At 64.1% G+C, this 27804-nt stretch overlaps 1 protein-coding gene across 1 annotated transcript; it reads left to right on the forward strand.

Annotated features, from left to right (window-relative positions):
* Window positions 1-588: 588 nt before the first annotated feature.
* MMP17 (matrix metallopeptidase 17) lies at window positions 589-19193 on the forward strand. The gene is made up of 10 exons (XM_080649817.1): window positions 589-768; window positions 7460-7592; window positions 8340-8469; window positions 9542-9825; window positions 10515-10691; window positions 12455-12554; window positions 13172-13254; window positions 13350-13502; window positions 16161-16418; window positions 16788-19193. The coding sequence occupies exons 1-10, from the start codon at window positions 646-648 to the stop codon at window positions 17129-17131; spliced, it is 1785 nt and encodes a 594-aa protein (XP_080505943.1). The 5' UTR covers window positions 589-645; the 3' UTR covers window positions 17132-19193.
* Window positions 19194-27804: the final 8611 nt, after the last annotated feature.

A 27804-nucleotide genomic window follows, 5' to 3' on the forward strand; every position in this document is an offset into this window, starting at 1 on the left:
GGCTCTGAGCATGCGCCGGACACATACGAACTACCAACAAGTCAGCTGTTCCCCTGCCCAAGCCCACAGTGACCTCAGACCCTCGCCCTCACTGACCCCGCCGCTCCCAAACCTCCACCCCAGCACCCCACCCCTCCCTCCCTCCTCACCTCAGCGCCTCTCACGGCCTCAGCCCCCGGGGGAGCCCCAGTCCCTACCCCACCGACCCCACCGCTCACGCCCACCCACCTCCAGCCCCATCCACTGCGGTGCAGGGGCGCCACCTAGCGGTCGCTAGGCATGCGGCTGCCGCGCGGGGTCCAGGCGGGGGAGCCGGGGTCAGGTCCTGGGGAGGGGGTGGCCGGGACCCCGGATTCCGCGCCCACCCGCACGGGACCAGGTGGGGACACCAGGCAAATTCCTTCCTTCAGGCGCTGCAGCCCCGCCCCAGGTGGACTCGCGGCGGGCGTGGGCATTCCGAACATCCCCGCGGGGAGCGGGCCCTTTAAGGAGGTGGGCGGGGCGCACAGCCGCCACATTAGCATATATTAGCAGGCCCCGCCCCTCCCCTCCGCTGGGCCGCTCAGTCGGCCGGGAGCGGCGCGCGGGGCACTCGGGACGCAGGGCGCGGGGACCTCCACGCCACCCGCCCGCCCTGCGATCGCGATGCCCGGGCCGCCGCGCCCCCGGACGCAGGTCCCGCTGCTGCCGCTGATGCTGCTACTGCTGGCGGCCTGCGGGGGCCGCACCGCGCCCGCGCCCCGCGCGGAGGACCTCAGCTTGGGGGTGGTGAGTGCGCAGCCGCGAGGCGCTCCGGGGCGGGCAGACCCATCCGGCGCCCTGGACCCATTTCCCGGGCAGCAAAGCCTCGGCGGCGCCGGGCTGAGTGCGGGACGCGGGTCCCTTCCCCGCACCGGTCCCTTCCCCGCCCCGTGCGCTCGGAGCGCGCTGCAGCCGCAGGAGCCCGCGGAGGGAGGGGAGCGGGGGTCGCCTGGCGGGGGACACAGGCGTCGCAGCCCGGGGAGCCGTGCGCCCCGCGCGTGTTCCGGGGAAGGGCGGGAGAGGGGCGCACACCCACACCCGAGGAGAGGCCGGGGCTGCGGAGTGTGGGCGCCCGGAACGCCGGCGGTTCTCGAGTTGGCTCCGTGGAGGGTGTTGGGGAGCCAGGGAGCCGGCCCCAGCCCCGCACCGGGAATGGCTCTTGGCCCTGCGCCACCTCCACTTGCACTGTTAGGGCGCCCAGCCTGGCTCTGCCGCCCCCACGGCCCTGCCCTGAGCGCGATGGGGTCCCCCTGCCGGTCCCAGGCTCGGCTGCAGCCCCACCGCCTTCCCCAGCGCCCACGTCCTGCAACGCCAGCTGTCCCACTGGCTTGGGAGCCGCACTGGAGGCGGCGGCCGTGGCCTCTTTCCACACCCCCTCCCCCGTGCAGCCCGCCAGGCTCGGAGCCTCCTCTGGACCGGGGAGCTGTAGATCACACTGGACGTGTCCGCCACCCCCGGCTCCCTGGGAGGCCAGGCCAGGGCGCTGATGCATGAAGCAGGTCCCTTCTGAGGTTCCTGCCCAGAGGCTGTCCTCCCTGCGCCCAGGGACCTGGACCAGGACCCTTGGCCCCACGGCGGCGGGCAGCCTCCCTGCAGGGGTGCCGGCGGCCCCTCTCCCACGGCATTCGGGAGCTGCAGGTGGATTTCGGGTGGGAGAGGGGGTGCATTTGGGTGTCATCTGCACCCCGTACTGGGCAGGACTTGGCCACGACTTGGCCACAGGTTCTGGATGACACGCAGGCTCTGGGCTCCCAGCCTCTGAGCCACCCTGAGGGGTGCAGCCAGGGTCTGAAGGACCCCATAGCTGGGGTCTCCCAGCCACCCTGCCTCTGAGATTGGGCGCCTTCACCCCACCTCCTCCCGGCTCTTTAGGGCTGGGGTGTCCCGGATCTGCCTCCCCCCCCTGGGGTGCATGCTATGGGGACATCGCGTTGCCCATCTGGGCTGAGTGACCGTACAACCCAGGCCTGGAAGGCTCGTGGGGGCCACGGTCAGGGGATGGGGCGCCAGTCCAGCCAAGTTCATCCCTCAGACCCAGTGCAGCTCCGAAGTTTCCCCCGACGGCCCGGGGAGGGAGGGAGCGAGAGAGCGAGCGAGAGGTCAGGCACCTTCCCCCCAGCCCCGGCCTGGGTGCGCCTCCTCCCACTGCTCCCATGGGCTCCCCAGCACCCAGGGGTCACCCGGATGTGCCGGACAAGGGGAGGGCCATGGCTCCCCCAGCCTGGAGCCCAGAGACTGCAGGGCCCTGGCGCCTGGCCCTGTGGAGAGAGTGAGAGAGAGCAGAGGACGCTGCCCTTGCTGGGGGAGCCCCCACCCCAGGGAGTCGGACTCGCCCACCCGGTGTGGGAGAAAGCCCGCCTGCCTGCCTCTTGCCCCCGTTTGTGGACAGAAGGCGCCCTCTGGTGGCCGTCGGGGGAATGGCACATCGGAGCCTGAGCCCAGAAGTGCAGGAGGGCCCGAGACACCGGGGATGTATGGGGAGTGGGGGTTCCCTCCCGCGCCCCCTTCAGACCAGTGGGGGGACGACACCGGCTGGATGCTCAGCTCTGCGGCCGCCAGTCAGGAGAAGGGCCCCTTTGTAAGTGCCACTCAGCGTCATCCAGATGGTGGCCAGGCAGTGGCCGGTCCCAGGAGGGCTCCCCCAGCCCAGCCTCGGCTTTAGCTGGGAACAAAGCTGCACTGAGGCCGCTGCGCGCGCGCTGATGGGTGCTGTCGGCCGGTGGCGTGGGGCCGAAGGGCCCCAAGTTTTCATCCTTTCTGGGTGGGTGATGCCCAGAGCAAAATACTCAGGGCCACGCCAGGCCCCAAGGCTCCCCCCTCTTCCCGTGTCCCCGGGATCCTTCCCGAAGGGTCTGGGCCCCGGGACCACCCTCAGCCCCGCGTGTTCGAGGGACAACCTGCTGCCCGCCCGTGCGCCTCCGTCCACACTTGGCCGTCTGTCCTGGGACGTCTGTCTGCCCTGTTGCAGCTCGCTCACCGCACGGTGTCACGCCCTGTAACCGGGCTGGCGGGGCGGTGGTGTGAGGGCCCAGGCCCCGCGGGAGGCCCCGGGCATGCAGGCAGGTTCCCCACGTGCCTCTAAAGTGTCTCCTCCCGGCAGCAGCCTCTGCGTGCCCATGGCCTCCCACCGCCGGGCCTGTTAGGGCTGCCTGACGCCCAGACGGGGGGACGGGGTCTGTGGCTGGGACTGTGCGTGAGGGTGGCTGGGACGGGCTGCACCCTCAGTGACCCGGGGGCTGCCAGGGGCTGAGCAGGACGGAGGGGGGTGATGGGGAGTGGCCGCCAGGACCTCGCTGGGAGCACCCTGTCCCCCTCCTCCTGGGGCCGGCACGGGGTGGGGGTGGGGGTGGCAGGGGGGGACAGTCACCCTGGCCTGGGCCTGTGGCCTCTGGACCCAGCGCCCCCCGGAGAGCCATGGACCCCGTGGGGGCTCAGGATGGAGTCATAGGCCTGGCAGGGGGCCAGGTGTATGCCTGGCAGCTGCAGCCGAGAAACCGGCCATATGCCCTCCACCAGGAGCCAGGGCCCAGAGCAGGGAAGGGTTAACGGAGAGGGGAGGGGAGGGGACGGGAGGAGAGGGGAGGGGAGGGCAATCCAAGGCCCCTCCCCCACACCCCGGGGAGCCTGCATGCAAATGGTGGGCGACTCCTAAGACCCTCAGCCGGCTCTCCAAGCGAGTTCAGGCTCTGGGCTGGCGGCCAGCGCTGGGGGACTGAGAAGTCTTTGTGGGTTTGGTGTGGGAGCCAGTGGGGCCTGGGAGGACCGAGCTGGACGCCTGCGGTTGAGCCGGGAGGGTGCCCCGATGATCCCCTTTCATCCGTGTGGACCCCAGGCTGCTGCTCAGCGGCCTGGGACCTGACGAAGCGCTGGCCTCAGTCTGCTCATCTGGACAATGGGGCCATGAGAACAGGGCGGCGGGGGGGGGGGGGGACGGACAACACGCGAACTGGGTGATGCCCTGAATGGCTCACGGCAGCATCTGGCAGGTGGGGGGTGGGGTGGGGGTGGGGGTGGGGGAGGCAGACTACGGGAAGGGTGAGAGGATTTGGGGTTCGGCAGTGTTCTGTGACACAGCGCCATCTGCTCCGGCTTCCCTGAGTGTCTGTCTCCTGCTAACTAACGGGCTGCCAGCGAGAAGCTGCAGGCGGTGAAAGGTGATACTGACGGCCTCTGGGTGCCGGGCAGGAGTGGTGTGGACAGGGTCAGACAGGCACCTGCTCCTCAGGGCCCTCCCTCCCTCCCTCTGCCCCTCTGCCCGCCCCTCGGTCCCTGTCCGCTCCCTGAACTTCCCAGGCCGGTCCTGCCCCAGGGCCTTTGCATGAGCCACCGGGCACCTGGCCAGCTGCTTCCCATCCCTCGGGTCCTCCCTGAGCACCCGCTGAGAGGCCCTCGCCTCCCCGTAGCACAGCGGTTACGGGAACAGGCCTTGAGGCCAGGCGGCCCAGGCTCACTGCGTGGCCGCGGGCGAGCGTCCCGACCTCTCAGCGCCTCGGTTTCCTCCTCCGTGAAGTGGGGACAGCGGTGCCCGCCTCACAGGTGAACCCAGCGGTTCTTCGGTGAGCGCCAGGTATGAGCACACGCCACAGACACGCACCCCTGTCCCCACGCGGCGTTCCCCGAGCGGGCGGCGAGCCCCGAGGCGGGTCAGTGCACGGACAGTGTCCGGCCACGTTAGCATCCCCATCCCTCGTCCTCATCCTCAGCGTCGGTGATGTCACCGCTCCCGGTGCTCATTCATCCTGGGTGCCCCCCTCGGGAGGCGGGGGCCTCTCCCGGGTCTTTGCTGTCACCTAGCCCCTGCCTCCGTGAGCCCTTCGCAAGGTTGCATCGATGCAGCTAGAGGGGGACCTGGGCGCCCCGGTCTCCTCAGCGGTACGTGGACATGCCGGTCACCCCATCGGGTGCAGAGCGGACAGGGAGCGGGTGCTGGCTGGGTTCGGCTGTCCCGTTAGTTTTTGTTTTATTTTATAAATATGTTTTTATAGTTTTTGTTTTATTTTATAAATATGTTTTTATAGTTTTTGTTTTATTTTATAAATATGTTTTTATAGTTTTTGTTTTATTTTATAAATATGTTTTTATAGTTTTTGTCTTATTTTATAAATATGTTTTTGTTTTATTTTATAAATATGTTTTTATCGTTAAATATGTTTATGTCAGAGAGGAAGGGAGGAGAGAGAGAGGAACATCCATGATGGGAGAGAATCATGGATCGGCTGCCTCCTGCACGCCCCCTGCTGGTGGGGATCGAGCCCACAACCCCGGGCCTGTGCCCTGACCGGGAATCGAACCCTGACCTCCTGGTTCCTAGGTCGATGCCCAACCACTGATCCACCCGGGCCCGGGGCCCGGCTGGAGCTACTGTTGTTGGGGGGCGGGGGAGGGGCTCAACCAGGCCCAGGCCTCACCTTCCTTGTCTGTGCAATGGGGCCACTGCTCATCATACCGGGAGGCTGGTGGGGTCCACTTAGCGGCGGAGTGGGAGGGGAGGCCGGCCGTCCGTCCAGCCGTCTGTCCCCGCGGTCCCCGCAGAGCTGCCAAACCCAGGCCGGGCCGCGCCAGCCGCAGGCAGGCACCTGGTGGGGACGGCCGGGGTGTGCCCCGCGGGCAACAGGGGCGGCGGGACGCTGGCAGCGGCTCCTTTCCGGCCCCGCTCCCCCGCCTGCAGCTCTGCTCCTGCGCCTCCCCGGCTGCCCGGACCCGCGCACAGTAGGGCGCCCAGTGGCGCTTCCTGTTTCCCAGCGTCCGGGTCTCAGCGCAGCCGGAGCCGTGAGACAGGAGGCCCTGGGCCAGGTGCTGTGGCCCGAGGGGCGCAGTGGGGGGGGGGGGTCCCGAGCGCCTCGGGGTGGCGGCTGCATCCCCCGAAATGGACTGAAGTCGCTGGGAGGTGATGGGGCGCGCGGTGGTGCACCTGTGGGCGCCCGGCGCGGACGCACCGCCGGGGACAAGTGCAAAGGCTGGGGCGCGGGAAGGCGGGGGTGGGGGTGGGGGACCGCGTCTGCGGGGTGCTGGGCGGGGCGCCCCGCCTCAGTTTCCCGGTCTGTCTACCGGCTCGGCTGGGGGAGGGGCCGTGGAGGAGAGCGTCTCCGAGGCCCTTGGGGTTGCGGGTGGCACGGGGGTGGCCACTGAGGGCTGGCCCCCCCCCCCCCCCCGCCGCGGCCCTGCCCCCTCCGGCCTTCTAGAAGGCTCTGCCACCCTCCCCGGTGCAGCCTGTTGCCCTGGAGACGTGCGTGTGGGTGCCTTGGCGACCGGGCGGGGAGATGGGGGCGGGGAGATCGGGTGGGTGCACGAGAAGGGGGTGCCCCCCCCCCCCCCCCCCGCAATGCGACCGACGTGACCCGCCGACCGACCCAGCCTTGCGGGCTCCTAGGTGTTGGGGGCGGGGCCAGCGAGGGGCGGGGCGCGTGCCTGGGGGCGGGGCGTCCTTGGCTTCTGGAGCGCACCTTCACCCCTGCATGGACAGAGCTTGGGGGGGCTCTCACCTCTCTGGTAGCACCCCTCCCCTCCCTTCCCCCCTCCCACCCCCCTCCCCTTCCCCTCCATTCCCTTCCCCCTCCCCTCCCCTCCTACCCCCCTCCCCTCCCACTCCCCTCCCCTCCTCTCCCACTCCCCTCCCCTCCCACCCCCCCTCCCCTCCCCTCCCCTCCCTTCCCACCCCCTCCCATCCCGGAGCCTCCTCTGACGTTTCAAGTGTATTAACTGCCAGGAGGGAAAGAGAAACCCCAGCCATGGGCACATTCCTGCGTCCCCCCAGGCTGGGATGAGCTGGAAGGATGGGGGGCACAGGATGGGGGGGCTGTTTTAGACGCCCCGGCCCCTCAGCCCCCTCCCTGCCCTTCCTGCTCCGTGTGGGCTTCAGACCTCAGGCCCAGGCTGCTGCCCCCCCCCCCACCCCAACCCCGCCTCCGCCAGCCCTGACTCTGTCTCCTTTGACAACCCTTTTTAATTCATGTTTATTTTTGTTGATCCTCACCCGAGAATATTTTTCCCGTTGATTTTTAGAGAGAGTGGAAGGGAGGGGGAGAGACAGAGAGAGAAGCATCGACGTGAGAGAGACGCATCCATGGGTTGCCTGCCACATGGGCCCCGACGAGGCTGGGGTTCGGGCCCGCAGCTAGGTACATGCCCTTGATGGGAATCGAACCCACGACCCTTGGGTCCCAGGGGCCGATGTTCTAACCACTGAGCAACCCAGCCAGGGCTAGTAACTGTGTTAAAATGTGATTGTCTTAGGCGTCCCCCAGGGCACATCACCTCCTGGGGGGGGGAAGAGGGGCAGGAGTGTGTGGAGACGTGTCTCCCGCCGCCTGTGCGGGAGCTGAGGGAGGGGCCGAGGTGTCTGGTGGGTGAAGCAGGGCTGGGCTGGGCAGGTGTTGATGGGGCTGGCCAGGCGGGGGGGGGCCCCCACCCCACCCCTCTCTCTCGCTCTCTGCCCCAGGAGTGGCTGAGCAGGTTCGGATACCTGCCCCCCTCGGAGCCCGCCACGGGGCAGCTGCGGACGCAAGAGGAGCTGACCAAGGCCGTGGCCGCCATGCAGCGCTTCGCTGGCCTGGAGGCCACCGGGGTCCTGGGTCAGTCCCAAGCCCGAGCTGGGGGCCTGGGGTCCCCAACCCCCTCCTCCCTGCGCCCCCCGCCCACCGGGGTGGGGGTGGGGTTTAGGGACGGGCCTGCTGTCCCTAGGGCAGGACCCAGGAGTCCCTCTCCCCCCCCCCCCCGTGGGAGCCCCTCCGTCACCCTCACCTCCCCCCAGGGGTGGGCACAGCCACCCCCAGACCCGGCTCCACACTGAAGGGCAGGACCCACACTCTGAGCCTGATCCCTGCCCTGCGGGGTGCCAGCCGGTGCTGCCCAAACGCCCAGCTTTCCAAGAGGAACCAGAAATCTGGGGGTGGGGGGTTAGTGAGCACCCTACTTTTTGAAAAAGGTTTTTTTGTTTGTTTGTTTGTTTTTAATATATTTTATTGATATTTTACAGAGAGAAAGGGAGAGGGAGAAAGAGAGTTAGAAACATCCACGATGAGAGCGAATCATGGATCGGCTGCCTCCTGCACGCCCCCCACTGGAGATGGAGCCCACACCCCAATCCGGGCCTGTGCCCTGACCGGGAATCGAACCATAACCTCCTGGTTCCTAGGTCGGCTCAACCCCTGAGCCATACCGGCCGGGCCCAATTCCAATTTTGTGAAGACCCTCGTCAGGGCTGGCCATGAGTTAGTCACCCCGTCCCCACCAGATGTGCTGTGGGGACCCCGTGCAGGGCCGAGCTGGGCCTGGCTGCTGACCCTTCCCCCCTCCCCCCACCCCCCTCCCCCCTGCAGACAAGGCCACCCTGGCGCTGATGAAAACCCCTCGCTGCTCCCTGCCCGACCTCCCGGCCCCGGCTCGGAGGAGGCGCCAGGCCCCGGCCCCGGCCCCGGCCACGTGGAGCAAGAGGAACCTTTCGTGGAGGTGGGTGACGTGGAGGTGGGTGATGGGCTCCCCGCTGCCTGCCCCGGCCTTCGTGTTTGGGGGCCCGCGGAACACCCCGTGCCCCTCGGGGCTTCAGACCATGGGGGCTCGTCCTCGGTTCTGGGGCCAGAAGTCGGAGATCCAGGGCCAGCAGGGCTGGCTGCTCCCAGACCCTGAGCGGAAGCCTGCCCGCCCGTCACCCCCGTCCCCGCCCCATCCTCACATGCCCACGTCCTCTGTGTGTGTCCTTTATCCACGGGGTCGCTCTCCACGGACGCAGTGGAGGATGTCCTGGATGGTCTCGTCTTAATCCCTACCTTTATTTTTTTAATTTTTTCTTAAAATATATACATCTTTATTGATTTCAGAGAGGAAGGGAGGGGAGAGGGAGAGAAACATCCATGATGAGAGGGAATCATGGATCGGCTGCCTCCTGCACGCCCCCTGCTGGGGATCGAGCCCGCAACCCAGGCATGTGCCCTTGACCGGAATCGAACCCGGGACCCTTCAGTCCCCAGGCCGATGCTCTATCCACTGAGCCACACCGGCTAGGGCCCTACCTTTATTTTTTAAAATATATTCTTACTGATGTCAGAGAGGAAGAGAGAGGGAGAGAGAGAGAGAGAAACATCCATGAGGAGAGAGAATCAGCCCTGACCGGTGTGGCTCAGTGGATAGAGCGTCAGCCTGCGGACTGAAGGGTCCCGGGTTCAATTCCGGTCAAGGGCATGTACCTGGGTTGTGGGCACATCCCCAGTGGGGGGCGTGCAGGAGGCAGCTGATCGATGTTTCTCTTTCATCGATGTTTCTGACTCTCTATCCCTCTCCCTTCCTCTCTGTGAAATATCAATAAAATATATTTTTTTAAAAAAAGAGAGAGAATCAATGATCGACTGCCTCCTGCACACCCCCTACTGGGGATCGAGCCCACACCCTACCTTACGCCCCATTTCCAAACCCTGGGGAAGGGCGTCCCTGGCAGCCCACTGCAGCCTGGTGCGGGGGGGACACGGCCCGTCCCGGTGACCCGACCCCTGGCTCTGACCCCTGGCTCTGACCCCGCCCACCCCAGGGTCCGCAGGTTCCCGCGGGACTCGCCCCTGGGCCGGGACACGGTGCGTGCGCTCATGCACTACGCCCTCAAGGTCTGGGGCGACATCACGCCCCTGAACTTCCACGAGGTGGCGGGCAGCGCGGCCGACATCCAGATCGACTTCTCCACGGCCGACCACAACGACCGCTACCCCTTCGACGGCCCCGGCGGCACCGTGGCCCACGCCTTCTTCCCCGGCGACCACCACACCGCGGGGGACACCCACTTCGACGACGACGAGGCCTGGACCTTCCGGTCCGCAGGTGCGTGCGTCGGGGGCTGAGCCCCGGGGTAGCGGGGGGGGGGGGGCGCCCGTGGACCGGGGAGGATGCAGGAAGCCACGGCGACCCCTCGGAGATGGAGAAACCGCCAGGGCCTCCTGAAGCATCCGGCCCCGGGCACCCCTGTCCGCGCGTGAGAACAGCTGGACAGTTCCAGTTCAGGGCGACCTCACCCCGCCCCCCCAATCTGGGGCAGGGACCCCGCCGGGCGGGCCGGGCTGGGCTGGGTTTGCGGGCCTGGGGCTCCGTGTCCCCTGGCTGAGAGCTTCTCCTCGCCTGGTCTCATCTCCCAGGCGGGAGGGAGCTACGAGGCCCCCGCAGGCGTGGATGCGGGTCGGGGAGGGGAGGCCGCGTGGAGTTCCCCCACACACAGGTCTTACGAGAGTCCTGGCCGGTGGGGTGCAGGAGTTCCACGCCGGTCCCTGCAACTGGGCCCAGATGGGCCCCGTACAGAATGGGTCAACCCCAAGACACCCGGCCCGTGGGCACGCGCCTCCCCATCCCTGCAGCCACGCCCGAGACTCACCGTCCCCCGTAGCTCATCCCCCGTGGCTCACCGTCCCCCGTAGCTCATCTCCTGTAGCTCACCGTCCCCCGTAGCTCATCCCCCGTGGCTCACCGTCCCCCGTAGCTCGCCGTCCCCCGTGGCTCACTATTCCCCGTGTCCCCAGATGCCCACGGCATGGACCTGTTCGCGGTGGCCGTGCACGAGTTTGGCCACGCCATCGGGCTGAGCCACGTGGCGGCCACGCAGTCCATCATGCAGCCCTACTACCAGGGCCCGGTGGGCGACCCGCTGCACTACGGGCTCCCCTATGCGGACCGGGTGCGCGCCTGGCAGCTGTATGGTGAGTGCCCCCACCCCCTGAGGGCCGGCGCGGGCGCCCCGAGGACGGGGACGGAGGCTGGGGACCCCCTGGGTGCAGAGCCCGCAGGAGATCCAGCACCTGCCTGGCGGGGTAACATGTGTGGAATAAGCGGACGCAATCCCAGAGCCGGCCGCCGGGTGCCCTCTGCTGGGGACGCGTGGGAAGTGCCGCGGAAGGAGGCCCCGCTGCGGTGAACTCCCTGTTCGCCCTCCAGGCCACCCTCCCTCCCGCGTGTCCTCCCCACACCCACTGCCCTCTGGTTATTTCATTGCAGTAAAATTTACCAGGAAAATGTTGTTTTAATTTAGGGAGAGGGAGAGAGATAGGACATCCGTGATGAGGGAGAGTCATGGACGGGCTGCCTCCTGCACGCCCCCCCCACTGGGGATGGAGCCCACAACCCGGGCCTGTGCCCTGACGGGGAATCGAACCGTGACCTCCTGGTTCCTAGGTCGACGCTCAGCCCCTGAGCCACGCCAGCCGGGCAAATGTACCGCTTTAAAGTGCACATCCCGCCCTGGCCGGTGTGGCTCAGTGGATAGAGCGTCGGCCTGCAGACTGAAGGGTCCCGGGTTCGATTCCGGTCAGGGGCATGTACCTTGGTTGCGGGCACATCCCCGGTGGCGGGTGTGCAGGAGGCAGCTGAACGATGTTTCTCTCTCATCGATGTTTCTAACTCTCTATCCTTCTCCCTTCCTCTCTGTAAAAAATCAATAAAATATATTTTAAAAAAAATAAAATAAAATAAAGTGCACAATCCGACATGAATACACCCACAATGCAGTGCAGCCAGGAGCGTGCCCACCCCGTGCGTCCCCACCAGCAGCCGCTGCCACCCCCGCCCCCGGCACCACCCTCTGCCTCTGCCCACCTCCACGGATTTGCCTGTTCTGGGCCTTGCGTGTCGGCTCCTGTTACAGAGCGACCTGTTTTCAAGCTCCAACCACATCCTGGCGCAGCCGTGGGCAAACTACGGCCCGCGGGCCGGATCCGGCTGTTCGATCCGGTTCTCTTGCTCTCCCCTCCGCTCCTTTACTTTGAATTTATATTCGTTCACACAAACACTCCATCCAGGCTTTTGTTCCGGCCCTCCGGTCCAGTTTAAGAACCCATGGTGGCCCTCGAGTCAAAAAGTTTGCCCACCCCTGTGACCTGGCGGGTGTCGGTGGGTTTCTAGAGAGAGTGGGAGAGAGAGGGAGAGACAGAGAGACACATCGATGTGAGAGAGACACATCGATGGGTTGCCTCCTTCACATGCCCCGACCAGGGCCCGGGCCGGGGAGGAGCCTGCAACCAAGGTACGTGCCCTTGACCGGAATCGAACCCGGGACCCTTCAGTCTGCAGGCCGACGCTCTATCCACTGAGCCACACCGGCCAGGGGAGTTCTTCGTCCCTTTTTAGGGCAGAACGATTTCCTCTCTCTACATCCGCTGATGTACGTCTGGGTTGCGCCCCCTTTGGCGTTAGGGGTCACGCCGCCGAGAGCCCCCGTGTAGGAGTTTTTGTGGGAACGCTGTCTGCTTCTTCGGGGGTCTGTGCCCAGGACCGGAGTTGCGGGGGGTCGCTGGCTCCGGCCGAGAGTTGGGCCTGTCCTGCTCGCGCTGTAGCCGGTGCGGGACTCCGGGGCACACGCAGGCCCATCTGCCCAGCGGCCTGGGGCCACCCCGGGGTTCGGGGAAGCGGGCTGGGATTTGAGGGAGGCGGGTGCACTGGGTTCCACGCAGCCATCCTGTCTCTGCAGGCGTGCGGGAATCCGTCTCCCCCACGGCACAGCCGGACACCACGGAGCCTGAGGACCCTCGCCTCCTGCCCGACCCCCCTGACAATCGGCCCAGCACCCCGTACGTGTGAGCCCCTGTCTACCCTGCAACAGCACCTCCCCCTCTGCCCCCCAGTAGTGACTGGGCACCCTGAACCCCAGGCTCTTCCGAGAAAAGCGCCGTTCTGTGCACTGAGCCTTGAGCGAGGCATCCGTGATGAGAATCACTGACCGGCTGCCTCCTGCACGCCCCCCACTGGGCATCGAGCCCACAACCCGGCCTGCGCCCCGACCGGGACTCGAACCCTGACCTCCTGGTTCGTAGGCCGATGCTCAGCCCCTGAGCCACGCCGGCCGGGCTTGCTTGCTTTTTTTTTTTAATATATTTTATTGCTTTTTTACAGAGAGGAAGGGAGAGGGATAGAGAGTTAGAAACATCGATGAGAGAGAAGCATCGATCAGCTGCCTCCTGCACACCTCCTACTGGGGATGTGCCCGCAACCCAGGTACATGCCCTTGACCGGAATCGAACCCGGGACCCTTCAGTCCGCAGGCCGACGCTCTATCCACTGAGCCAAACCGGTTAGGGCCGGGCTTGCTTTTGCTGTAACTTCTGCGGGTCCCAGAGCTGCGGGCGTGGCGTGGGGCTCTCTCAGGGACGCTGCTCCCCGCCCAGCCCACGGCTCTCTCTGTCCCCAGGCCCGGGAAGGACGTGCCTCACAGATGCAGCGCCCACTTTGACGCGGTGGCGCAGATCCGCGGCGAGGCCTTCTTCTTCAAAGGTAACCCCGCGGAGCCCAGCGCCAGGGGTGCGCGTGGGGCCCCGGGCCGGCCCCCCCCCCCCCCCCCCACCGCAGCTGTGCCGCTGTCCCCGCAGGCAAGTACTTCTGGCGGCTGAACCGGGACCGGCACCTGGTGTCCCTGCAGCCGGCGCAGATGCACCGCTTCTGGCGGGGCCTGCCGCCGCACCTGGACGGCGTGGACGCCGTGTACGAGCGCACCATCGACCACAAGATCGTCTTCTTCAGAGGTGGGCGCCCACCGGCTGCCCGGCGCCCCGAGCTTGCGTTGGCACGGGGGGCGGCCTGCGGTGTGCTCCGGGCACGGAGCGGAGACCAGGCCGTGCGTTTGCGTGCCTGCCGGTGTGTTTGCTGAGCACCTGCTCGGTGCCCCGCGCTGGGCGGCCCTGCAGGTACAGAGTGGGGGGCGGGGGGGGGGGCCCAGGATGAACAGCCACAAGGGATGAGGAAGTCCGTTCCAGGTCGACCTGAGGGAACAGTGTTCCAGGCAGAGGGAACAGCCGTGCTAAGGTCCCGGGGCAGGAACGGTCCGGCCGAGTGCGGGGAGGGGGACGAGGCTGGCGCCAGGAGAGGGGCGAGGACGCAGGGGTCAGAAGCGCATGGGGACCACGGCCAGGCCCGGGTGTCGATCCGGGATGGCAGGTGCACCCCCACACCTGCTTCCTGGGGAGAAGGCAGGATGGGTGCCTGAGGCTGCGGCCCTTCCTCCGTCACACGCAGGGGGGGCGCGGAGGCTGCTGTGTTTTGGGGTGACAGGCTCCCCAGCCTGGCCTCCGTGTGGTGTGTGGGGCCCAGGGCCCGGCCCCCCACACTCACTGCCCAGGGTTGGCCACAGTCACAGTGGCACCTTCTAGACTTGATTCTTCCTCAACCTGTGAACACGGGGGGTTGGGGGGGGTCCCCAGGAGCATCCGCAGCTCCAGCTTTGAACTGTCAGACAGGGTGCCCCCGGGGCCTGTGCTGTGGCTCCGCCCACCCCCCACCCCCACTCCCCCCACCCCGCCCCAGCCTCACAGCCCTGACCACGTGTCTACATGGAATCGTCATCCCTCACCTCCTCCCCGGCTCACTCACAGGCACTTAAGCTGTTTCCAGAGTCTGCAAAGGGTCTTCTTTTATAAGATTTTTTTAATGGACTTAAAAAATTTAAATATATTTTTGTTGATTTCAGAGAGAGGGAGAGAGAGAAACACCAATGATGAGAGAGACTCACTGATCGGCTGCCTCCTGCATGCCCCCCACTGGGGATGGAGCCCCCAACCTGGGCCTGCGCCGTGACCTCCTGGTTCATAGGTCGACGCTCGGCCATGGAGCCACAGCCCGGCTTTTTTTATCCTGTTTTTTTTTTTTAATATATTTTATTGACTTTTTTACAGAGAGGAAGGGAGAGGGATAGAGAGCTAGAAACATCGATGAGAGAGAAACATCGATCAGCCGCCTCCTGCACACCTCCCACTGGGGATGTGCCCGCAACCAAGGTACATGCCCTTGACCGGAATCGAACCCGGGACCCTTCAGTCCACAGGCCGACGCCCCATCCACTGAGCCAAACCGATTAGGGCCCGGCTTTCTTTAAAAATTGATTTTTAGAGCCGAAACCTGTTTGGCTCAGTGGATGGGGCGTCGGCCTGCGGACTGAAGGGTCCCGGGTTCGATTCCGGTCAAGGGCATGTACCTGGGTTGCGGGCACATCCCCAGTGGGAGGTGTGCAGGAGGCGGCTGATCGATGTTTCTCTCTCATCGATGTTTCTAGCTCTCTATCCCTCTCCCTTCCTCTCCGTAAAATATCCATAAAATATATTTTAAAAAATTGATTTTTAGAGAGAGAGGAAGGGAGAGGGAGAAAGAAAGAAACATCCATGTGATAGAGAAACCCTGATTGGCTGCCTCCCGCACCCTCAGGAATTGAGCCGCCCCTGGGCCTGGGCCCTGACCCGGAACGGAACGGAACTGGTGACTTTGCGCCCCCCCCGCCCCCCCCGCGACCAGCTGAGCCACACCGGCCGGCCTGCGGCTGCTGTACGTGTCCCTCGCGACCACGGATGCTGAGCCTCTTCCCAAGCTCTCTGCACCTTCTCCGGGGAAACCTCTCTCCCAGGGCTCTGTCCGGCAACGCGTTCCTAAATGGGTTGCTTCTCTTCTCCCGAAGAGCCGGGTCAGTGATCGCTACCCCGGAGCGGGGGGCTGTGCCGTCACCCACCGACCCTAAGCCTCGCGTTCCCGCCCTCGTCCCTGGCAGAGCGGCCAGCCGCACGGCCGAGTCCAGGATGTGCCCGAGCCTCCTAGACCGCGTTCTGCAGGGCCTGCTCTCTTCCCTCAGCTGCTCCCAGCCCACCTCCTCGCGGGAGCCTGGAGCCAGAGCAGACAGAGGGCGTCTCAGGGGCCGTGACTCGGCCCGTAATCGGCTGCCTCCTCAGAGCCTGTCCCCGCGGGCTGCTGTCAAGCGGGAGGACCCCCAGACCGGTGTGGGGCACGGGGCAGGTGTGAGGCCCAGGGCAGGTGCGTGGGCCCCTAGTTACAGTGGTCGGCAAACCGCGGCTCGCGAGCCGCCTGCGGCTCTTTGGCCCCTTGAGGGTGGCTCTTCCACAAAATACCACGGCCTGGGCGAGTCTGTGTTGAAGAAGTGACGTTAGAAGAAGTTTACGTTTAAAAAACGTGGCTCTCCAAAGAAATGTCCGTCGTTGTCCTGTGGCTATTGGGCTCTGTGGACGAAGGAGTTTGCCGACCGCTGGGCTAGGAGGTGCTCAGTAAACACTCGTGAGCACGGTGGGTGCTGCGGGGGGGTGGGGGGGATGCACGGTCCCCGGGGACGGGTGCCTGGGGCAGAAGCCAGGGCGGGAGGAGCCCCTTCTCCAGTGGGCTGAGCCCCCGGCTCTTTCTCTCCCCAGGAGACAGATACTGGGTGTTCAAGGACACGCACGTGGAAGAAGGATTCCCCCGGCCCGTCTCCGACTTCGGCCTCCCGCCGGGCGGCGTGGACGCCGCCTTCTCCTGGGCCCACAATGACAAGACTTATTTCTTTAAGGACCAGCTGTACTGGCGCTACGATGAGCTCACGCGGCGCATGGACCCCGGCCACCCGGCCCGCAGCCCCCCGTGGAGGGGCGTCCCCAGCACGCTGGACGACGCCATGCGCTGGTCTGATGGTGAGCCCGGCGCGGGCGGGAGCAGTCCGGGATCGAGAGAGAGGGGGCTGGGGGGGTGCTGCTGACCCTCCGGGGCCCCCCTCACCCCCTGCAGTGTGGCCGGCCGGTGCCTGTCCTGTCCCCTCGTCCCTCCCTGACCTGGCGGCATCGTGTCCCGTGGGAAATCGGGGTGTCTCATCCATCCCCCCGACGTGGCCGCGGCCCCCGGAGCTTCCTGGGGCCTGTGAGGCTGCGCCCAGGGCTGAGGGGCCTGACCCTGCGGCCGTCCCGCCTCCCTGTGGCCTCGCCGCCCTGCCCCTGCCCCACTGTCCGGCCTGCGTCCGTCCCGACACCCTGAGCAGCGAGCTCAGCGCCTCCCTCTCCCCGCAGGGGCCGCCTACTTCTTCCGCGGCAGGGAGTACTGGAAGGTGCCGGACAGCGAGCCGGCCGTGGCGCCCGGCTACCCGCAGTCCACGGCCCGGGACTGGCTGGTCTGCAGAGACCCACAGGCCGACCCCGAGGGCGAGGGCGCGGAGGGAGAGGCGGGGGCCCACGCCCCGCCCGGCCAGCACGACCGCAGCCACTCAGAGGACGGCTACCAGGTGTGCGCCTGCAGCTCCCTGGCCGCCCGGCCGCCCGGGCCCGCGGGCTCGCTGCTGGCCACCGCGCTGCTGCTGCTGCTGCTGCCGCCCCTGGGCCTCCTGCGGCGAGGCACCCGGGCCCTGGCGCTCTGAGAGGTGCTGGCGGAGGACAGACGGTCACGGCCCCCGGCCCAGGGCCACAGGGGCAGGCATGGGGCCCCAGCCTCCAGCACCCGAAGCAAGAGCCCCCAGGTCAGCCTCCCAGTCGTGGGGCGGCCCCCTGGCTGCCAGCACCGACTCGTGGACACAGGGGCGCCGGCCCCACTGCCTGCTGGGAGGGGTCTGTCCAGGAGACGCCGTCACGGCCGGCCGCCGGGTGGGGACTGGGGACGGGAGATGCTGTCCTTCCTGCCAGTGGAGACTCCACGGATGCGCTGGCCGGGCCGGGCCGGGCCTCCCGCAGGCCTCGGAGCAGAGCCCAGCAGCTTCACCACCCCCCTCGCCTCCACACTGCCCGCCCCGCCCCCCCTCCGGTCCCTGGTGCTTCTGTCCACCTGTCCCCCAACACTCAGACGAGCCCCCCGCGCTGGGGCCCCCGCTGGACTCCTGTGACACCGACAGACTAACATGACCTCGCTGCTTCCCAGCCGCTCAGGCTCAGCGCCCCGTTGCCCTTCCGGCGGCGGGGCTGCCGGTGGCCGACCCGGAGGCCTGGACCCCGGACCCACCTGCCCTCAGGTGGAGGGGCTTCTGCGTGGGGGGTCACACCCTCCCCTCGGGGTCACCAGCTCCGTGCTGCCCAGCGCTTCCTGGATGACTCCGTGTCCCGGAGGGATTGCACCCATTTCACAGATGGGCCAGTGGAGGCCGGCCAGGGAATGAGCCTCCCGCCTGCAGCTCGGGGAGGGGGGGGGGCCTGCCAGGTCTCAGAAGTGAGGAAGCCCGTGGACGGAGGACTTGACTGTGCGTGTGGGACGTGCAGAACGAGATGCCTCCTGTCGGTCCTCGGGAGGCCCCTGGGGCGTGGCTGCCAACTCCGCCCGCCGCCCGCCGCCCACAAGGCAGGGAGCCCTTCACCAGGGTTCCTGGGGACGTGAGCTGGACCGGGAGGCGCCACCTCACCCCTGGAGCGAATGGGGGTTCTGTTAGGAAGAGGCTAGTCACTGAGGAGCAATTGGCTGCCAGGGGGGATTTGGGGGGGACCGTCCGGGGCTGGTTCACGGCAGGAGCCACCCCCCCCCCCGCCCACACACACACAGTGTGAAGTTGGCTGCTTTGGGGGCTCAGGGAAGGCCACCTGAACAGGAACAGGGAGGAAGTGGTCCCGTGGTGGGGGGGGGGCCCGAGACAGGAGCTGGCGTCCTGGTGGGTGTGGCTCGGCCTCCACCCCCCTCCCTTCCCCCAGAACCAAGATCCTCAGCCCCCAGAGGGCAGGGCCAGCCCCCTCAGGGCCTGTAGATGGAGAAGGGCATTGAGGTCACCCTGGTCCCAGGAACTTATCACCGAATTTCTCCACCGGCCGAGGGAAGGGCACCAATGGTCCTACCTTTTTTCTTTTTTTCTTTTTTTAATATATTTTTATTGATCTCAGAGGGACAGGGGGAGGGAGAGAGAAACATCCATGAGGAGAGAGAATCAGCCATCGGCTGCCTCCTGCACGCCCCCCCCCCACCCCGACTGGGGATGGAGCCCGCAACCCGGGCCTGTGTGTGCCCTGACCGGGAATCGAACCGTGACCTCCTGGTTGGTAGGTCGATGCTCAACCTCGGAGCCACGTGGGCCGGGGCTGGTGCCCTGTCTCACCTGAGGGTGCCCTCCCCCTGGCGCCCAGGTAGCAGGGGCAGACCTTGGATGCCTGGCTGCCACCACGAGCCGCACGCAGGCTCCAGGCCAGGCCCCGCCCCACGTCCGCCGGTCCGCCCTCTGATCCCTGGAGCTGGCAGGGACCTCTACCTGTGGGCACACTGGAGGTCCCTCCCCACTCATGAGGGTGCCCCGCCCACCCCCACCCCCCATCTCCTCCCCAACCTGGTCCCAACCCGTCCTCCTCCTCCGTGGCCTGCAGGGGGAGCCCTGCACACGTGGGGGAAGGGCCTGGAGCGGGTAGTAGGCGCACAGGCCTGGGGGACAGCGGACCCGGGACCAGGTCTGGGAGAAGCCCGGCTGTCCTGGTGGGGGCGTGGCCTCACCTGTGTTAAAGCCAAACACGTGATAAAACGTTCCCACGGGTTCCGTCTCCTGTGACGCCGTGTGGGTGCTGGGTCCGGGGGGGGAGGGGAGGGGGGCGGGGGACAAGTTGTCGATGACATCAGCTGTTTCCGCCCGGGCCCCCAAATGAACATGCAGAATTCTCTGCTCCCCCCACCCCCCATCTTTTGACAAAGACGTATATATATATATATATATATATTTTTTAAATATATTTTTATTGATGTCAGAGAGGACGGGAGAGGGGGAGAGAGAGAAACATCCGTGATGAGAGAGAATCATGGATCGGCTGCCTCCTGCACGCCCCCCACTGGGGATCGAGCCCGCCACCCGGGCCTGTGCCCTTGACCGGGAACCGAACCGTGACCACCTGGTTCATCCGTCAAAGCTCAACCACGGAGCCACGCCGGCCGGGAGTCAGCCGAAGTCTGCTGTATCCCTGGCTGTGCTGGCTCTACGTGCAGAAGCCGTGGGCCTGTGAGGGGGCGGGCCCTACAGCCCTGGGGGCAGACCCCGAGAGCCCCCCCCGGAAGGACATCAGGGGGGATGCACGCCACGGAGGGTGAGGACTCCAGGCGAGGTCACCGGGGAGGCCCGCGGGGACGCAGGTGCTGGCTGACCTCGGCGTGACTCGCCCTGTGAGCAAACACACATGTCCCCGTGGGTGTGGGTGTCACATTTACAAAACATGTCACCGGGGGGGGACCTCAGGGGCCGGCACACGTGTACAGGTGGGGAAACCGAGGCACTGGTCTCCGTGCAGGGGGGACCCTAAGAAACGCTGCAGGCTCGGGGTTCAGACAGGCGGACCCCGACCCGGAGGCTGGGAGCCCACGGTCGGTGCCGGCAGCTGGGTTCCCGGGAGGACCACGTCCTGCGGCACGTGGCCCTTCGGGTGGCCGGCGACCAGGACACGGAGACGGGGACCAGGACCGTCCCAGATGTGGTGAGCAGCCCGAACGCTGGGCTAGGATCCCGGGACGTTAGCTCCGTGCAGCCCCTGGACATTAACTCTCTTCGGCCCAGCCCGAGCCGGTGTGGCTCAGTGGATAGAGCGCCGGCCTGTGGACTGAAGGGTCCCGGGTTCGATTCCCGGTCAAGGGCACAGGCCCGGGTTGCAGGCTTGATCGCCAGTGGGGGGCGTGCAGGAGGCAGCCGATCTGTGATTGGCTCTAATCATCAATGTGTCTCTCTCTCTCTCCCTCTCCCTTCCTCTCTGAAATCAATAAAAAATTTAAAAATATATATATATCTGGGGGAACCAGGGGCGTGAAGGTCCCAGAAGCCACGGAGCCTCTCGTGGGTCCGTGTGGGCAGCCACAGCCGGAGCTGCCCTGGACCGTCCCGTGGAACTGGGGCTCGGGGCCGGCTCTCACCTCCGTGGGTGAGTGGCCGTCTGCCAGGGTTGCATCACCCAGGGCGCCCCAGGCCACGGCAGCACGCACCCTGATGCAATCGCCGGCCACCTTCCAGCACCCATGCCCTCCAGGGCCCAGCCCACCCACCCCTCCAGCCTCCTCCTGCCTCCTCTCAGACTCCCTTTATTTTTGGTTATTTTTTTGTGTGAATCCTCACCCGAGGGTATTTTTCCATTGCCTTTTTTTTTTTTTTTTTTTTTTTTTTTTTTTTTTTAGAGAGAGTGGAAGGGTGGGGGAGAGACCGAGAGAAACATCCATGTAACCCGTCCCAGAGCTGGGATGGGATCGAGCCTGCAAGCAAGGTACATGCCCTTGACCGGAATCGAACCCGGGACCCTTCACTCCATGGAGCTGACGCTCTATCCACGGAGCCAAAATGGCTCAGCCCCAGGCTCCCTGTAGAGCCACGGGAGGCTTTGTCCCTTTCCACCCGCACTACTGTGTGTTGCCAAGCATGTTGCTACCCTTCTCTGAGCCTTCCCTTCCCGCTCCCAGGACCCCCGGGGCTGTGAGGAGCCCGGTGGTTGCCTGAGCGTACCTGGGTACAGGTGTGGTGAGGGCCTTGCCGGTGTAATGACCCTATTCCACGGAGTCCATCTTTAAAACATGAAAAAGTTGTTACTGATTTCAGAGAGAGAGAGAAACATCGATAAGAAAAAATCATCGAGCCGAAACCGGTTTGGCTCAGTGGATAGAGCGTCGGCCTGCGGACTGAGGGGTCCCGGGTTCGATTCCGGTCAAGGGCATGTACCTTGGTTGCGGGCACATCCCCAGTGGGAGGTGTGCAGGAGGCAGCTGATCGATGTTTCTAACTCTCTATCCCTCTCCCTTCCTCTCTGTAAAAAATCAATAAAATATATTTTAAAAGAAAAAGAAAATCATCGATCAGCTGCCTCCTGCACGCCCCACCCTGGGGATCGAGCCCAGAACCCAGGGCCTGTGCCCCGATCGGGAATCGAACCCTGACCTCCTGGTTCCTAGGTCGACGCTCAACCCCTGCGCCACGCCGGCTGGGCCACGGTGCCCATCTTTCCTCGTGAAATTGGCATGCGTCTTAAAGTGACGCGGGGTCAGAGTTCTTCCCAGCACTCCATTCTCCCGCCCGGCACGCACATTAACGGGGCACTTTCCGCAGGCGGCCTGCGCACGTGTTACGAATGGCCCAGGGCGTTGCAAAAAAAAACGGTGAAGGGAAGGGCCTGGATGTGCTGGTGACTCGGACGTGGCACCCGTGGAGGCCAGGGCAGGCCAGCTCTGGGACCTGCACTGCCCCCCCCCCCCCCAGCAGAAGGTCATGACCTCTCATTCCAGAGGTAGAAGTGAGGGGTGAATGAGTCAGCGCCACCACCATCCGTAAAACCGGAGGCCGTAACTGGTGACTAGGGCAATGACTGGGCTCAGAGTGAGTCGGGAGTGCTTGAGACGGGGTAGTCACGGAGGACTTCTCGGAGGAGGTGACACTGCGCTAAGACCTGCGTGCTGGGAGGAGCCGATGGTTGGATGGCCTGGGAGGATGTTTCAGGCAGCGGTAACATCCAGAGCAAAGGCCTCAGGCCGGTGCCAACTTGGTTTCTGCTGGGAAGCAGAAAGAGGACAAAGGTGGGGGCAGCCAGCCCAGGTCACAGGTCTCCCAACAGTTGGAGCTGGGATTTGAACCAAGGAGCATGTGCCCTGACTGGGACTCGAACCGGCTCCTGCTGGGTGCATCAGATGACACTCAACCACCTGAGCCATACTGGCCGGTTTATTGATGTTTAAAATGTGAATACGCCTTGATTTCTTCCTTTGTGTGTGTGTGTGTGGAACTGTATTTTTCTGTGTGGTTACTTTGGCATGTACATAAACATAGTTATAAAGGTGTATCTTAGCCCAGCCGGCGTGGTTCAGTGGTTGAGTGTCGACCTAGGAACCAGGAGGTCAGGGTTCGATTCCCGGTCAGGGCACAGGCCCGGGTTGCAGGCTCGATCCCCAGTGTGTGTGTGTGGGGGGGGGGGGGCGTGCAGGAGGCAGCTGATCCATGGTTCTCCCTCATCATGGATGTTTCTATCTCTCTCACCCTCTCCCTTCCTCTCTGGAATCAATAAAAATATATTTAAAAAATAAAGGTGTATCTTAAGCTGATAACAACTGATGCCCAATTGCATACAGAGCCCCTAGACCAGGGGTGGGCAAACGTTTTGACTCGAGGGCCACCATGGGTTCTTAAACTGGACCGGAGGGCCGGAACAAAAGCCTGGATGGAGTGTTTGTGTGAACGAATATAAATTCAAAGTAAAGGAGCGGAGGGGAGAGCAAGAGAACCGGATAGAACAGCCGGATCCGGCCCGCGGGCCATCGTTTGCCCACGGCTGGCTTAGACTTTAGCCTCTGCAGCCCCCCAACACACACACATTTCAGGGGAGAAAACAGGCAGGGAGGGGGGCGGGACGAGTCCAGCTGGGCCTCAGATGAGCCTCGTGGCTCCTGGTCCGTGTCCTGCTGGCCAATTGCCCGGCCTCCCCCGGGGGACTTGGGGAACCTCCAGGCTAGGGAGCAAGCGTTGGGGGGAAGATGCCAGTCCTCTGAGACGGAGGGACAAAACCCTTCTGCCCTGTGTCACGGGGCGGAGCGCAGCCACACCCACCACAGCCATCGCCATCCTCATGCCTGGCCTCCGTCACCGGGTGTGAGGCCTTGGGTACCTTCCTGGTCTCCCTTTTTATTTTTTTAAAAATATATTTTATTGATATTTTACAGAGAGGAAGGGAGAGGGATAGAGAGTTAGAAACATCGATGAGAGAGAAACATCGATCAGCTGCCTCTTGCACACCCCCCACTGGGGATGTGCCCGCAACCCAGGTACATGCCCTTGACCGGAATCGAACCCGGGACCTTTCCGTCCGCAGGCTGACGCTCTATCCACTGAGCAACACCGGTTAGGGCTCGTCTCCCTTTTTAAAAAAAAAAAAAATATATATATATATATATATTTTTTTTTTTAATTTCAGAGGGGAATGGAGAGAGAGAGAGAGAGAGAGAGAGAGAGAGAGAGAGAGAGAGAGACATCCATGATGAGAGAGAATCATGGATCAGCTGCCTCCTGCATGCCCCATGCTGGGGATCGAGCCTGCACCCTGGGCACGTGCCCTTGACCTGAATCAAACCCGGGACCCTTCAGTCCACAGGCCAACATTCTATCCATTGAGCCACACTGGCTAGGGCCCAGCTGGGGATTTTTTTTTTTAAACATATTTTTATTGATTTTTTACAGAGAGGAAGGGAGAGGGATAGAGAGTTAGAAACATTGATGAGAGAGAAACATCAATCAGCTGCCTCCTGCACACCCCCTACTGGGGATGTGCCCGCAACCAAGGTACATGCCCTTGACCAGAATCGAACCTGGGACCCTTCAGTCCGCAGGCCGACGCTCTATCCACTGAGCCAAACCGGTTTTGGCAGCCCAGCTGGGGATTTATGATCAGATCGCTGTGTGGGGTTATGTCCCCCAGAAGCCCTTTTTTGGGTCCCCAGCGGAAGAATCCGTGTTGCCCTGAAAATGGGACTCTCACAGCCCTTCCTGAGCTGTTACCCCAGGTGTGGGCCGTCCGAGACTGAGGCAGGTAAATCCCGGGGCCTGGACCCTGGAGGACCCCCCACCCCCCACCCCCTCCCGCCCCGCCAGCTGTGCCGTGGCCACAGAGCAGAGCACGAGGCCACCCTGTAGAGTCTGGAGCCGCTGAGGTTGAAGGGGCTGCTGGTTGCCGGGGCATTGCCTGCCCAGTCCTGACCGACAGGCGGGAAACCCCAGGGCTGTCTTGAGGCGGAAAGAAAGGGGTTGCGAGACTCTCCACGGGTCCCTGGGGTCCGGCCCCCCCACCGCGGTGGCTTGGACCGGGGGTGGCTGGCAGAGGGAACCTGGGAGGGAGAAGGAAGCTGTTCTCCCAGAGGAGGAAGAAGCCGGCAGCAGCCGCGTCATCGAGACACACCTGGTGCCACTCGGGCCCGGGAGGACTGGAGGGAGAACAGGTTTGCCAGGCTGGGGAGCAGGCGGCCCAGGGTTCTGGAGTCGGGGCCCAGAGGCCTGGAGGGCACCCCCCACAACAGGGAGTTCTGGGAAGTCCCAAGCCCTGGTCCCTGCCCCTGGCCCAGCAGTGACAAAGGCCGGCAGCGGCTGCTACGGCTGCTGCTACGTGCCTTTCGGATGTCCTGTGAGGCTCGTGACTGCCCATCATCCATGTCAGGCAGCTCCTGTCTGTGGCAGCTGAGTCACCCACGCGGAGGGTACAGGGGCCCTGGGCACCTGGCTCATGGCTTCTGCGGGAACAGGTCCGGCCAGCTGCAGGCTCCCGGCCAGCCCCGCATCCCGCAGAGGTGGCTGAAGGGGTTTCTGAAGCTTTAGCCCCTGGGGCAGCCGACCACATGACGGATGAAGCCGGGTCCCTGCACCCACAGCCTCTCCTGACCTCTTTCTCCCCCCTGGTCCTCAGAGAGGGCTTCCTCCCCCCCCCTCCTCCTCCCCCTCCTCCTCCTCCTCCTCCTCCCCCTCCTCCTCCCTCATCCTCTCCCTCCTCCTCCTCTCCCTCCCCTCCCCCTCCTCCTCCCCCTCCTCCTCCCCCTTCTCCTCCTCCTCCTCCCCCCTCCTCCTCTCCCTCCCCCTCCTCTCCCTCCCCTCCTCCTCCCCCTTCTCCTCTCCCTCTCCCACCTCCTCCATCTTCTCCTCCTCCTCCTCCCCCTCCCCCTTCTCCTCCTCCTCCTCCTCCCTCCTCCTCTCCCTCCTCCTCCACCTTCTCCTCTCCCTCCTCCTCCTCTCCCTCCCCTCCCCCTCCTCCTCCCCCTCCTCCTCCTCCCCCCTCCTCCTCTCCCTCCTCCTCCTCTCCCTCCCCCTCCCTCCTCCTCCCCCTCCTCCTCCTCCCCCTCCTCCTCTCCCTCCCCCCTCCCCCTTCCCTCCTCCTCCTCCCCCTCCTCTCCCTCCCCCCTCCCCCTTCCCCTCCTCCTCCTCCCCCTTCCCCTCCTCCTCCTCCCCCTCCTCCTCCCCCTCCTCCTTCTCCTCCTCCTCCTCCTCCCTCATCCTCTCCCACCTCCTCCTCTCCCTCCCCTCCCCCTCCTCCTCCTCCCCCTCCTCCTCCCCCTTCTCCTCTCCCTCTCCCACCTCCTCCCTCTTCTCCTCCTCTCCCTCCCCTCCCCCTCCCCCTTCTCCTCCCCCTCCTCCTCTCCCTCCCCTCCCCCTCCCCCTTCCCCTCCTTCTCCTCCTCCTCCCCCTCCCCCCTCCTCCTTCTCCTCCTCCTCCTCCTCCCTCATCCTCTCCCACCTCCTCCTCTCCCTCCCCTCCCCCTCCCCCTCCTCCCCCTCCTCCTCCCCCTTCTCCTCTCCCTCTCCCACCTCCTCCCTCTTCTCCTCCTCTCCCTCCCCTCCCCCTCCCCCTTCTCCTCCCCCTCCTCCTCTCCCTCCCCTCCCCCTCCCCCTTCCCCTCCTTCTCCTCCTCCTCCCCCTCCCCCCTCCTCCCCCTCCTCCTCTCCCTCCCCCCTCCCCCTTCCCCTCCTCCTCCTCCCCCTCCTCCCTCCTCCTTCCCCTCCTCTTCCCCCTCCCCCCTCCCCCCTCTTGTCTTCCTCCTCCTCCTCCTCCTCCTCCTCCTCCTCCTCCTCCTCCTGTGGAGGGACTTTGGCACCAGGTGTGCCTCGTAGGGCCATACCTGCGGGCCCGGCCCCCAGAGCAGCAGCCTGGGACACAGGCAGACCCCGCACCTAGGAGCACTCACTCCCCATCCCGTTCCCACGGCCCCTGCTGACCACCTGTCTGCTTCCTGTGGGCCGGCCTGGAGCGGAGGGAGGGTGGATGGGTCTGCTGTGCGGCCTTGTGTGTCTGGCTTCTCTCACTTTGCAGAAAGCTCCCAGGTTCGTGCACGCGTGACGACTAGGGGTACCGGTTACTAATGCGGATTTTTTCCAATAGATGGAGTCACACGTATGTCGATGTACCTGCGATGTGATGTGTAGGCTGTTCTGTTGCATTGCTCCTTTAGACGACCGCTTGCTCCGATCGATGGCACACGCCCTTTCTGAGCGGCACTTCCACACGGACGCAGAAGTGGAAAATGGGGTCTCTGAATGGTCTGCCTCGAAACAAGAAAAGTTCTATTGGGACGGTACCCACCAATGACCCGACAGATGGGGGAAATGTGTGGCCGGCGACGGACATTACTTTGAATAAAGCACTTTGGATGTTTCTCTTGAAATTATCGTGTTTTCTTTGATGACAAAATCCACATTTTTAACCGGTATCCGCATTTTTTTTTTTAATATATTTTATTGATTTTTTACAGAGAGGAAGGAAGAGGGATAGAGAGTTAGAAACATCGATGAGAGAGAAACATCGATCAGCTGCCTCCTGCACACCTCCCACTGGGGATGTGCCCGCAACCAAGTTACGTGCCCTTGACCGGAATCGAACCCGGGACCCTTCAGTCCACAGGCCGACGCTCTATCCACTGAGCCAAACCAGTTTTGGCAGTATCCGCATTTTTAACCGGTATTCGGATTAGCTATTAACCGGTTAAAAAATGCGGATTTTGTCATCAAAGAAAACACAGTAATTTCAAGAGAAACATCAAAAGTGCTTTATTCAAAGTAATGTCCGTCGCCGGCCACACATTTCCCCCATCTGTCGGGTCATTGGTGGGTACCGTCCCAATAGAACTTTTGTTTTGAGGCAGACCATTCAGAGACCCCATTTTCCACTTCTTCGTACATTTTTTTAAAATATACTTTATTGATTTTTTTTTTTTTTTTTTTTTTACAGAGAGGAAGGGAGAGGGAAAGAGAGTTAGAACATCGATGAGAGAGAAACATCGATCAGCTGCTTCCTGCACACCAAGGTACATGCCCTTGACCGGAATCGAACCCGGGACCCTTCAGTCTGCAGGCTGACACTCTCTATCCACTGAGCCAAACCGGTCAGGGCTCTTCGTACGTGTGGAAGGGCTGCTCAGAAAGTGCGTGTGCCATCGATCGGAACAAGCAGTCATCTGAAGGAGCAATACAACCAAATAGCATACTTATCAAATCACATCTATATCAACTCCATCTATTGGGAAAAATCCCCATTATTAACTGGTATACCTGGTATTTTTAAAATACATTTTTATTGATTTTAGAGAGGAAGGGAGAGAGAGAGAGAAGCATTAATGAGAGCCCTAGCCAGGTTAGTTCACTGGATAGAGCGTCG

This window comes from Plecotus auritus, assembly GCF_963455305.1.
Source record: "Plecotus auritus genome assembly, chromosome: 13".
In the NCBI taxonomy this organism is placed as follows: domain Eukaryota; kingdom Metazoa; phylum Chordata; class Mammalia; order Chiroptera; family Vespertilionidae; genus Plecotus; species Plecotus auritus.